Source organism: Hemiscyllium ocellatum, chromosome 3 (assembly GCF_020745735.1).
Source record: "Hemiscyllium ocellatum isolate sHemOce1 chromosome 3, sHemOce1.pat.X.cur, whole genome shotgun sequence".
Lineage (NCBI taxonomy): Eukaryota > Metazoa > Chordata > Chondrichthyes > Orectolobiformes > Hemiscylliidae > Hemiscyllium > Hemiscyllium ocellatum.
This window is the reverse complement of record NC_083403.1, coordinates 12,061,319-12,073,636: the sequence shown is the minus strand read 5'-3', so window position 1 is coordinate 12,073,636 and position 12,318 is coordinate 12,061,319. Positions and strand designations below refer to the sequence as shown.

Genomic DNA, 12,318 nt, shown 5'->3' with positions numbered 1-12,318 from the left:
CTGGTGGAGTTCAGGTGCTGTGTTTAAACTACTGGGTGTTTCCATGGAGAAAATCAGACAAGGTCACACCAAAAGAAAGGCAGCTTAATCTTGTTTTTTGTTTAAAAGGAGACTGAAACATTGGGCTCACCTGCTGTTTTAATGTAATGGCTGTGGTCAGTTTGCCTCAATGACCCTCCGTCTGTCTGCTGTCACTAACAAAGATGTTGTTATTCACAACATTTGTTCCAAATTCAAACCTGTCAAACTGGAAAGTAGATAAACTAAGGTCTGCTGACGGTACTCCTCTCTGTTTCCTGTCTCGTAGCCAATTCCAGATCCATGTGGCCCTTATTGACTCCATAAGCTTTGCTCACAAGTCTTGTCTGACAATATTTCAAGAGCCTTTTGCAAGTCCACGTAAACCTCATCAGCCCTCCCTGTTAAATCCTTCAGAAATTGAAAACCACACTGTCAGAAAATAAACCTCAACCTACAAATTCATTCAGAAAGTTCCCACCTGTCTGTCACTCTCTCCCCTTTCCTACTCTCTGTCTTTTGCTCTGCTACTGTTTTTTGTTATTTTTATTCATTTTGGGGATATGGGCGTCACTGACTGGCCAGCCTTTATGAAGAAGGGCTCATGCCTGAAACGTCGATTCTCCTGCTCTTTGGATGCTGCCTGACCTGCTGCGCTTTTCCAGCACAACATTTTCAGCTCTGGCCAGCATTTCTGCCCATTATTTCTCCCCTTTGCCCACTCTCACATTCACAATTTCCTGCTTGATCTCTGCTCTCTCTCTCTCTCTCCCCCCTCTTTCCCACTCTCACTAGCTCTCCTTTTGCACTGTCCCCTCTCTCAGACAGAAGGTAGAGCCTTTGATTCTCTAACAGAGTATTACATGAAGAGGTAAGGTCATGTGTACAATCCAGTGCTCCCAGATCTCGAAACCAATCACACAAATGGAGCAAGCATCATTTCCCAGTGAGTCTGTCTGTTTGTCTGCTGTCTGGAAACCATGTTTATCTTGTATTTCCAGTTTCCATCCTGAAAAAAACTCCACAGAGACTGATATCCCATCCTTTATTTGCTCTTGGACAGTCCCTGACACTGATCCAGCTCCCTCAGAACCCGCTCTCAGAGTGAGCAGAACCTCTGACACTCCTGCTTATACCTGTCAGCCAGGGCTCCCTGATTGGACCCGGGTTAACAGCCCCACTCAGGGAAGCACCAATTCCGTGAGGTTCCCCGGGCTGACCTTGTTACAGTCACTAGGTAAAAACAATGACTGCAGATGCTGGAAACCGGTTGAGCTGCTGTGCTCTTCCAGCACCACTAATCCAGAATCTTGTTACAGTCACTACCAACCCCACTCAGCATGCCCCTCAACAGCGTTCTGAATGTTTTGATCCTACCATGTGGCAGGGCAGGTGTGAGGGGCTGAATGGCGTGCTGCTGCTCTGATGTTTCTGTGTTTTTGTGGAAGTGTTCCAGATTCCCACAACTCTGTGTGAGATAGCATCTCCTGACCTCACCCTGTCAGGTGCAGCTCTCACATTAAGGTTTGTGCCTGGATCTGCACTCTCCTAACTCGGGAAATTGTTTAATCTTGTGGGATCCTCTCATCACCTTAAACACTTCAATTCTTCAACTTCCTGCATCAAAGGAAACCGAAGCTAATTTTGTCCAGATTGCCCTCAGAATCTTCCCTCAGTCTCCAGTAACATCCTGGTGAACCTGCCCTCCAGCTCCTTCCAAAACCAATCGATCCTTCCTGAGTAACACTGCTCAGGATGAATGTGGTGTTACAGATAACAGTCTAGGCAGACCTCCACACAATTGTACAATAACCTCCACATTAGAAACGTCACTGTCCTGTAGCTTAATGCCTCTTGACTAACTGGTGATTTTCCCTCTCATAGCTGATGGTGTGGCACTTGGGACAGCAGCAGGATCATCGCAGATCTCTCTCCAAGTCATTGTGTTCTTTGCTGTCATCCTTCATAAGGTGAGCAGACCAAATAAACTTTGACATCTGGTGTTGCTGCAGCTCACCTTCCATCCTGACCCTGAGACTCTCCCCATGAACGATTCCAGTCCTGATTTATCACCCAGCCAGCATTTCAAAAATCAGAGAACCCTGTCGTTTCTCTCACTGCTGTCTTTAGCAGCTTGCTGTAGCCAATGTAGTGAAACACTTTGGGAAATATTCCGATGATGGCCATGTTGTGATACCTCGAGATTGTTGCAGATGCTACAAGTTATTTCTCGCTCCAAGTATGGTATGGTACAGTGGCAGAGACTATGCTCAGTAGCAGGGACAGGGTCAAAGACGCTGAGTCTTTTGGGTGTTGTTGGGGCACCAATCAGGTGGAATGCCTGATAGATGGGACGTCTCAGGAGGTGAGCTATCTGTTCTTCTGGAAACCACCCAATGTTAATGGGGCTAGTTCTGTTCTTCTGGAAACCACCCAATGTTAATGGGGCTAGTTCAGTTCAGCCAAGTAAACCTCCCCTTGCATTTTCAGCTCCAGTTGTAAACTGCCCTCCATTGGATTTAGGAATTAAAGCACCTTGAGTTTTGTAATCTTGTAAAAGTATTCATTTATGGGACGTGGGGTTGTTGACTTCATTTATAAAGCATCCCTAAAAGCCCATGGGGAGGTGTTGTTGGTGAGTGACTTTCATCAGCTGCTGCACCCCTTGGAGGTTCAGGAATAACCACAGGGAATTCAAGGATACAAAGAGAATGAAAACAGGCTCAATTATTTATGGTGAGGATTAGATAATGGGAGAAAGTAAGGACTGCAGATGCTGGAGATCAGAGCTGAAAATGTGTTGCTGGAAAAGCGCAGCAGGTCAGGCAGCATCCAAGGAGCAGGAGAATCGACGTTTCGGGAATGATTCCTGAAGAAGGGCTCATGCCCGAAACGTCGACTCTCCTGCTCCTTGGATGCTGCCTGACCTGCTGCGCTTTTCCAGCAACACATTTTCAGATTAGATAATGGGAAGCTAGCAATGAGAAATTGAAAGAAGATAAATAAACTGGTCTGGGAACAAGCGCGTGGCTTTGTCCTTGCTGTGGTGGAATCTGTGATGATTGGCTAAGACCACAGAATTAATCTCACTGACCACAGTCAGTGGGAAACACTGTCACTCATCAATCCCAGGGGGCAATATCAGGCAATCTTTCAGCTCAGCACATCCACTTTGGGAAAAGGTGCCTCGGAATATTAGGATTTTTGTTTGGGGGTTTGTGGGGGAGGCAGGGCAGAGTGAGGACATGTTGGAGTTAGACCCACCACCGCCAGGCGAAGATCAGAGATGGCATTGGGGCTGCCATGTAAAGAGATGGTTAAAAACAATGACTGCAGATGCTAGAAACCAGATTCTGGATCAGTGGTGCTGGAAGAGCACAGCAGTTCAGGCAACATCCAAGGAGCAGTAAAATCGACGTTTCGGGCAAAAGCCCTTCATCAGGAATAAAGGATCGAGATGGACTGCTTAAAGGGGCCACCCCAGTTTTCTGGGACTTCATACGACTATAAGAGATAGGAGCAGGAGTGGGCCATTCAGCCCCTCAAACCAGCCCACTACTCTATAAGCTCATAGCTGACTTGCCATAGCCCTCAACTCTTCTTTGTTGCCAGTCCCTCATAGTCCCCCTGATATCTCAAAAATCTGTCCACCTCCTCTTTGAAGACTTTTAGTGAGCCTCCACAACTCTCCGGGATATAGAATTATAGATATTCATTAAGCCCAGAGAGAAGACATTTCTTTGCATATTAGTTTAAAGTGAATGTCCCCTTATTCTGTCACTATATCCCAGAGTTTGAGATTCACCCACTAGTGGAAACATCTTCTCAATATCTACTCTATCAAGCCCCCTCAGAAACTTGTATGTTTCAATAAGATCATCCCTCATTTTTATAAACTCGAACAAATAAAGGCCTAATCTTTTTAGATGTTTGTGACAAGTAATCCCCTTCATCGCAGGACTGAGCCGAGGGAATCTCTTTTGAACTGCTTCTAATATTGTTCAAGTACTTTAGATGGGTCAGTTTTTGTCCAGTGTGTGCAGGAGGGTTTCCTGACACAGTATGGAGACAGGCCAACAAGGGGTGAGGCCACATTGGATTTGGTACTGGCTAATGAACACAGCCAGGTGTTAGATTTGGAGGTAGGTGAATTCGTTTATGTTTACTTTAGCAATGGAAAGGGTTTAGATGTATACCGCAGGGCAAGAGTTATAGCTGGGGGAAAGGTAATTATCATGTAATTAGGTCAGATTTAGGAAGCATAGAATGGGGAAGGAAACTGCAGGGAATGGACACAATTAAAATGTGGAGCTTATTCAAGGAACAGCTACTGCGTGTATTTGATATGTACATACCTGTCAGGCAGGGAGGATGTTGTCGAGTGAGGGAGCGGTGGTTTACTAAAGAAGTTGAAGCTCTTGTCAAGAGGAAGAAGACGGCTTATGTTAGGGTGAGACGTGAAGGCTCAGTCAGGGCGCTTGAGAGTTATAAGTTAGCCAGGACAGACCCAAAGAGAGGGCTAAGAAGAACCAGGAGGGGACATGAGAAGTCGTTGGCAGGTAGGATCAAGGAAAACCTTCTATGGGTTTTGTATAGGTATATCAGAAATAAAAGAATGACTAGAGTAAGATTAGGGCCAATCAAGGATAGTAGTGGGAAGTTGTGTGTGGAGTCCGAGGAGATAGGGCAAGTGCTAAATGAATATTTTTTGTCAGTACTCACACTGGAAAAAGACAATGTTGTCAAGGAGAATATTGAGATCCAGGCTACTAGACTAGACAGGATTAATGTTCACAAGGAGACGGTGTTAACAATTCTGATTTGGAGATGCCGGTGTTGGACTGGGGTGTACAAAGTTAAAAATCACACAACACCAGGTTATAGTCCAACAGGTTTAATTGGAAGCACACTAGCTTTCAGAGCGATGCTCCTTCATCAGGTGATTGTCACCTGATGAAGGAGTGTCGCTTCGAATACTAGTGTGCTTCCAATTAAACCTGTTGGACTATAACCTGGTGTTGTGTGATTTTTAACTTAGCAATTCTGGAAAGTGTGAAAATAGATAAGTCCTCTTGGCCGAATGAGATTTATCCTAGGATTCTCTAGGAAGCCAAGGAAGAGACTACCGAGCCTCTGGCTTTGATCTTTATGTCATCATTGTCTACAGGAATAGTGTCAGAAGACTGGAGGATAGCAAATGTTGTCTCCTTGCTCAAGAAGGGGAGTAGAGACAACCCTGGTAATTATAGACCAGTGAGCTTTATTTCAGTTATGGGTGAACTGTTGGAAAAGGTTATCAGAGATAGGATTTATAATCATCTAGAAAAGAATAATTTGATTAGGGGTAGTCAGCACGGTTTTGTGAAAGGTAGGTCGTGCCTCACAAACCTTATTGAATTCTTTTGAGAAGGTGACCAGACAGGTGGACGAGGATAGAGTTATTGATGTGGTCTGTATGGATTTCAGTAAGGTGTTTGATAAGGTTCCCCACAGTAGGCTATTTTACAAAATACAGAGGCATGGGATTGAGGGTGAATTAGTGGTTTGGATAAGAAATTAGCTAGTTGAAAGAAGACATAGGGTGGTGGTTGATGGGAAATGTTCATCCTGGAGTTCAGTTACTGGTGGTGTACCACAAGGATCTGTTTTGGGGCCACTGCTGTTCGTCATTTTTATAAATGACCTGGATGAGGGCAGAGAAGGATGGATTAGTAAATTTGTGGATGACACTAAGGTTGGTCAAGTTGTGGATAGTGCTGAAAGATATTGCAAGTTACAGAAGGACATAGATAAGCTGCAGAGCTGGGTTGAGAGGTGGCAAATGAGGTTTTATGCAGAAAAGTGTGAGGTGATTCATTTTGGAAGGGATAACAGGAATACAGAGTACTGGGCTAATGGTAAGATTCTTGGCAGTGTAGATGAGCAGAGAGATCTCGGTGTCCATGTACAAAGATCCCTGAAAGTTGCCACCCAGGTTGATCGGGTTGTTAAGAAGGCATACAATGTATTATCTTTTATTGGTAGAGAGATTGAGTTCCGGAACCATGAGATCATGCTACAGCTGTACAAAACTCTGGTGCGGCAGGATTTGGAGTATTGTGTACAGTTCTGGTCACTGCATTATCGGAAGGATTTGGAAGCTTTGGAAAGGGTGCAGAGATTTACTAGCATGTTGCCTAAGAAGATCTTACAAGGAAAGGCTGAGGGACTTGAGGCTGTTTTCGTTAGAGAGAAGAAGGTTGAGAGGTGACTTAATAGAGACATATAAGATAATCAGAGGGTTAGATAGGGTGGACAGGGAGAGCCTTTTTCCTCAGATGGTGATGGCTTGCACGAGTGGACATAGCTTTAAATTGAGGGGTGATAGATATAGGACAGATGTCAGAGGTAGTTCCTTTTCTCAGAGTAGTAAGGGTATGGAATGCAATGCCTGCAATGGTAGTAGACTTGCCAACTCTAAGAGCATTTAAATGGTCATTGGGTAGACCTATAAATGAAAATGGAATAGTGTAGATTAGATGGGCTTCAGATTGATTTCAGAGGTCAGCACAACATCGAGGGCCTGTACTGCACTGTAATGTTCTATGTTCTAATGTCAGGGCAACCTTTCTTAAATGCAGGGAATAAAATGACAGATGCATCACCACCACCCTCACAATTGTAAAAAGATTTCCCTACTTTTAAACTCTAATCCAAAAGTTCATCTAGGTTATTGTGTTAAATATTGAATGAGGGTGTGCAGAATGTTTGAATGAAAGCTCTTATCGAACAACAGAGATTGGTTGCCAGGTTTTTCCTTCACTCTGTTCTGATTGCTGGATATTTTCAGGCTCCTGCATCATTTGGTTTGGTCTCGTATCTGATGTATGCTGGTTTAGAGAAGAAGCAGATTCAGAAACACCTCTTCATCTTCTCCCTAGCAGCACCACTCCTCGCCATCACTACCTACTTTATAGTCAGCAAGGTAAGGCCTGCAGACCCTCCTCCAGTCTGTACCTCTACACCTACCTCTGACCCCCCCCACTACTTCCTTCTATATCCTCAGCCTCCTCAAATCCTCATCTGCTTCCTCTAACCCTCTGCCTCCTCTAGTCCCCATCCTCCTCCTCCTCCGCTCTGTCTCTCAGTCTTTCAGTGGAATTCATGTTCACAATGGTGATGTCATCATCTGGACTTCTTTTCTTGTATTTTTATTTTCCTCTTCTTCCATTTCTCCTTTTTTTTACTTCTTCCTGGTCTTTCACCTCCTCTCTTCCTCTTTGCCTTTCTTTCTGTGCTTCTCCATCCCTCTCTTCTTGGTCCTTTTCACTTATCTTTGGTCTTCCTCTCTCCCTTTCTGTTCTTCTTCACTATGTTGCTCCCTCTTGCCCTTCTTGATTTCCTTTGTTTTAAATCCGTGCTGTCATGCAATCTATTAGCCAGTTCGATTCCAGAGCAAATGTGGGAGCTGGGTTGGTTTATTGATGTATAATGCACTGTGCAGTTGACCAGCCAGTAAATGTTGACTGATTTTTGCCTGTTCTTTGAGTCTGACCATTCTCTTTCACCCACCTCCTCCACAGAGCAGCGTGGGCTCACTGCACCAAACCAAGGCCACTGGCATCGGGCTGCTGTTCTCCGCTGGGACCTTCCTGTACGTGGCGTCTGTACACGTATTGCCTGAAGTCAGCAGTCAAACTCAGCATAGAGTCGCCAGCAACGGTGGCAGGAAAGGCCTGGGCATTCTGGAGAGCCTGACGCTGATTGTAGGCTGCACTATTCCTGTTCTCCTGTCACTGGGACTCCATGATGCCTAACTGGGAATTGGAAACTAGCCCTCCATTGCCAGCCCTGTATTCTGGCTGCAGAATGTGTACCTTGAGTAGGAGGGGCACTCCTTCCCTTGTGACAGTGATACATGTGAACATCGCATAAGGGTGGGCACAATGTCAAATCATACATAGGAAAATTACTGTGGCCAAGGAGCATTTATAGTGAGGTGATGTATGAACTAGAATGACAGAGGGTTGGGGAGAATCGGGGGCATCATTAGGACAAGTCAAACAGTCAATGTCCTTTGATTATATTTAATCCATTAGTATTACTATCACTATCACAGACAGACACACACTGTACATGAGGCCTACTGTATATATTGGTAGATAATATTTAGTTTTTAAAGTTTCCTTTTACTTACATTAATTACATGCTTACTAGTTCTGCCCAAATATAAAAAGGGCAGCTGCTTTATTTGGTGTTTAGTTTGATGTTACTGGGCCATTTAATGCATCCTTAATGAGTAAAGAATTGTGAAAGGGAAGAACACAAATTAATGTTTCAGGCAAAATCTTTTGTCCCAGCTTTGATAATGAGTTTCACTCTCTATTAAGGTATGCCCTGCTGTGAATGTCTGGAATTTTCTGTGTTCCTATTTCATATGCTCAGTCTTTGTCATTTTATATTTCTATTCTCTCTGCAAAATTAAAATACTTACTGTGGGCTGAAGAGGAAGAGGAAATTACCGTTTGGATCTGTCGTAAGTGGAGGGAGGCTAGCTAACGTCCATTGGACATGAACCCAGTATTAACCCCCATACACCCCCCTCACAACACCAGAAGTTTTCCCGAGTAGATTCACAGCTCCAACCACCACTGTCCAGGAAGAGATTCATTCCAAGAGTCAGGAACGTCTGAGTGAAATACTGGTGACTTCAGCTGAAATCAGCTGAAGGACGTAGATGCTGTAACATGGATGAGAAATGTACAGAAAGCCAGGGTGAACACAGACTGCTGTTATTATTGTGAAGTAGACTAATTGGGTGAATTACTGGTTTAAAACTTGCTTCGGGTTTAAATTACAAATGCAATGCAAACTAAGGGATTTACTCATCTAACCTATGGAAAGGGAATGAATTGTGAGTGTTGATAATTGCATAGGACTGAATTACTGGTGTAAAATGTCCAAAGACTGAATTATTAATGAAAAGCATAAATACTTGTAGAAAGGCTTCTTACTGTGTGAGTTCCCTCATGGCTGTTTCCACTGCTGTAAAAACAGGTGTAAGGATTTCCCCTGAACTTGCTCAATAATTATAGAATTTTTGAAAGTTAGGATATAGGAGATGGCCATTCTGTCCATCTTGCCAGTAACAGGCAAGAATGAGCTAACTAGCTTAATGCCATTTTCAAACTCTTTGTCCATGTGCCTTATCGTCTACAACACTTTAGAGTCATAGAGATGTTCAGCACGGAGACAAACACTTCAGTCCGACTTGTCCATGCCAACCAGATATCCTAAGTTAATCTAGTCCCATTTGCCAGCATTTGGCCATATCCCTTTAAACCCTTCCTATTCATATACCCACCCAGATGCTTTTTAAATGTTGTAATTGTACCAGCCTCCATTACTTCCTCTGGCAGCTCATTCCATACACATACCACCCTGTGTGTGAAAAAGTTTCCCCTTAGATCCCTTTTAAGTCTTTCCCCTCTCACCTTAAACTTATGCCCTCTAGGTTTTGGATTCCCATACCCTGGGAAAAAGACCTCATCTATTTATTCTATCCATTCCCCTCATGATTTTATAAACCTCTATAAGATCACCCCTTAGCCTCTGACGCTCCAAAGACAGCCCCAATCTATTCAGCCTCTCCCTACATCTCAGATCCTCCAACCCCAGCAACATCCTTGTAAATCTTTTCTGAACTCTTTCAAGTTTCACAACATCTTTCCTGTAGCAGGGAGATGAGAATTGATCACAGTACTCCAAACGTAGCTCAACCATACTCACATGCAAATCAATTAAATAAATGAGAAAAAGCAGTGGGTGCAGCATTGATCCTTGTGACACTCCACTGGTCACAGGTCTCTCGTCTGAAAAACAACCCTCCACCACCACCCTGTGTCTCCTACCTTTGAGCCAGTTCTGTATTTAAATAGATAGCTGTCCCTGTATTCCATGTGCTCTAACCTGCTAACCAGTCGAACATGTAGAACCTTATTGAAAGCCCTACCGAGATCCATAAAGACAACCTTCGTCGATCTGCCTGCATCAATCTTCTTTGTCACTTTTTTCTTAAAACTCAATCAAGTTAGTGAGACATTCCCCATACATAAAACCATGCTGTCTGTCCCTAATTAGTCCTTGCCTTCCCAAATACATGTAAATCCTGTCCTCTGCATCAACTTACCCACTGCTGATGTCAGGCTCACTAGTCCCTGGTTTTTCCTTAACACTTTTCTAAATAATAGCAGCATATTAGCCAACCTCCAGTCTTCCAGCACCTCACCTGTGGCTACAGATGGCACACATATTTCAGTAAGAGGTTCAGCAATCACTTCCCTAGCTTCACACAGAGTTCCAGGGTACACCTGCTTAGCTCCTGTAAATTTATCTACTTTTATATGTTTTAAGACATCCAGCACCTCCATTTCTGTAATATGGACATTTTTCACGATACCACAATTTGTTTCCCGAGTGCCCTAGCTTTACAGAAATATCCAAGTATTTCATGCTCTGAGTGTTTCTGATCTAGTCTCTGCTCTGGTCCTTTGAAAGTTATTTTAAATCTCTGCTGCAGCAATGCGCTGTAATGCATGAAATAGGATCACCTGATTCACACTATCCAGACTCCTCATACACCTCAACAAATCGCCACTCAATCTCTTCTGTTCCAAAAGAAATAAACCTAACTAATCATTCCTCATAGCTAAACTTTCTCAGTATTGCAAAAGTTCTCAGAAGTCTTTTCAGTGCCCTCTTTACTCATCCTTTCAGATGCAGTGAACAGAACTGTCCACTATTCTTGAACTGCAGTTGACCTGGTGCTTTATACTGTTCCAGTATCACTTCCCTTCTCTTATACTCTATGCCTCCATTAACAAAGGGAAATATTCTATACAATGTTGACTATCTTATCTACCGGCCCTGTGATTGTCAGGGATTTATCAGTAACCGTCTGTTCTCACTGGAAGTCTTTCAGTTACCAAACACCGGTCCAGCTGCTTCGTGGGGCTGAACTGATTTAGGACTGTTTCAGTCAATGGGTTTTACTTCTCTGGCAGTCTGTCATTTGGGACCTTAGGGAAAAAAAACTTAGTTGAAATCAAGATAATCTATATCAATGTGCCAATCTTATTGATCCTCCTCAAGAATTCAGATATGAGCTTCCCCTCGCAGACCTTTGCTGTCTTTGACTAAATCTTTCTCAATTACCAGTTCTGAATCTTTCTCAATTACAGTTTTGAATCTGTCTCACCTCCACTTTCCTACCCTTTCCCTCTAACCCTTGATTACAGTTCTAAGCCTTTCTTAATTTCAGTTCTAAATCTTTCTCAATTATAGTTTGAATCTTTCTCAATTACAGTTCTGAATCTTTCTCACCTCCACTCTCCTGCCCTTTCCCTCTAACCCTTGATTACCTACTGATCAATAATCTATTTCAGCCTTAACTATGTGCCAGGAACCAATCCTCACAACTCTCTGCAGCAAGGTGTTCCAAAGACTCTCAACTCTTAGAGAAGAAATTCCTCTTCATTTCAGTCTTAAATTGGTGCTGAAACTATGACCTCTGTTCTGAGACCCTTCCACGAGGGGAAACATCCTCTCTGAAATAACCTCATTTGCTGTACTTCAAAGCTTTGCCAAAATGTGACCAATTCTTGAGTTTCAGCTTAATGTTAATCTCTGCTTTTTTCACTTTGAGAAAATGCTACGATATTCACAGCCCCATTTTAGCATCGTATAGTCAGAGAAGATTGCAAAATGTTAGTCAGAGCCCTATTTCATGTCTTCTGCTTCTTAACAGCTGGGGATACACTTCATCCAGACTTTTATCTACTTGCAAAGATGCTGAACATCCACCGTTTATACCACCCAACATTTCACATTCTACGTACACTGTTGTGTGGTAATGTAAATGTACGTTTAAGGGAACCTAACCTTTGTCCATCCTTCCCTGCCATTATACTGAATATGATATAATCTTTTGACTTTTCAGGCAGAACACAGCAGCAATAACACAGATCAGGTATGTCCACATAGACTCCAAGTGAACATGATCTCTGTATGGTCTTATCTTCAAATAAAGAACCTATATTATTGCTTTAGCAATCCATGTTGGATAATTGGTATGTCTGCGATAAACAATCACAGTAGATTGGGATGACCTCTGAGGAAATTCAAGCCCAGTAATACCTTTACAATTCTACTTGAGGTGTAATTATGGTTGTGTGGAATTTCTACTCGATTCAAGCTGTGAAAAGCTCTGTATTTTTATAATCCAGTACAATTAATGATTCAGATATGTGAGCTGTCTAACAT

At 43.1% G+C, this 12,318-nt stretch overlaps 1 protein-coding gene across 2 annotated transcripts in view; it reads left to right on the top strand.

The window, feature by feature from the left end:
- LOC132830635 (zinc transporter ZIP9-like) overlaps nucleotides 1-12,108 on the top strand; it is a 77,703-nt gene extending 65,595 nt beyond the window's left edge. For both annotated transcript variants that reach the window (XM_060848486.1, XM_060848485.1), the window contains 3 exons: nucleotides 1,903-1,988; nucleotides 6,848-6,982; nucleotides 7,581-12,108. In XM_060848486.1, coding sequence (XP_060704469.1) covers nucleotides 1,903-1,988; nucleotides 6,848-6,982; nucleotides 7,581-7,814 — 455 coding nt within the window. In that variant the 3' untranslated portion in view covers nucleotides 7,815-12,108. The remainder of the gene's footprint in view (nucleotides 1-1,902; nucleotides 1,989-6,847; nucleotides 6,983-7,580) is intronic.
- Nucleotides 12,109-12,318: the final 210 nt, after the last annotated feature.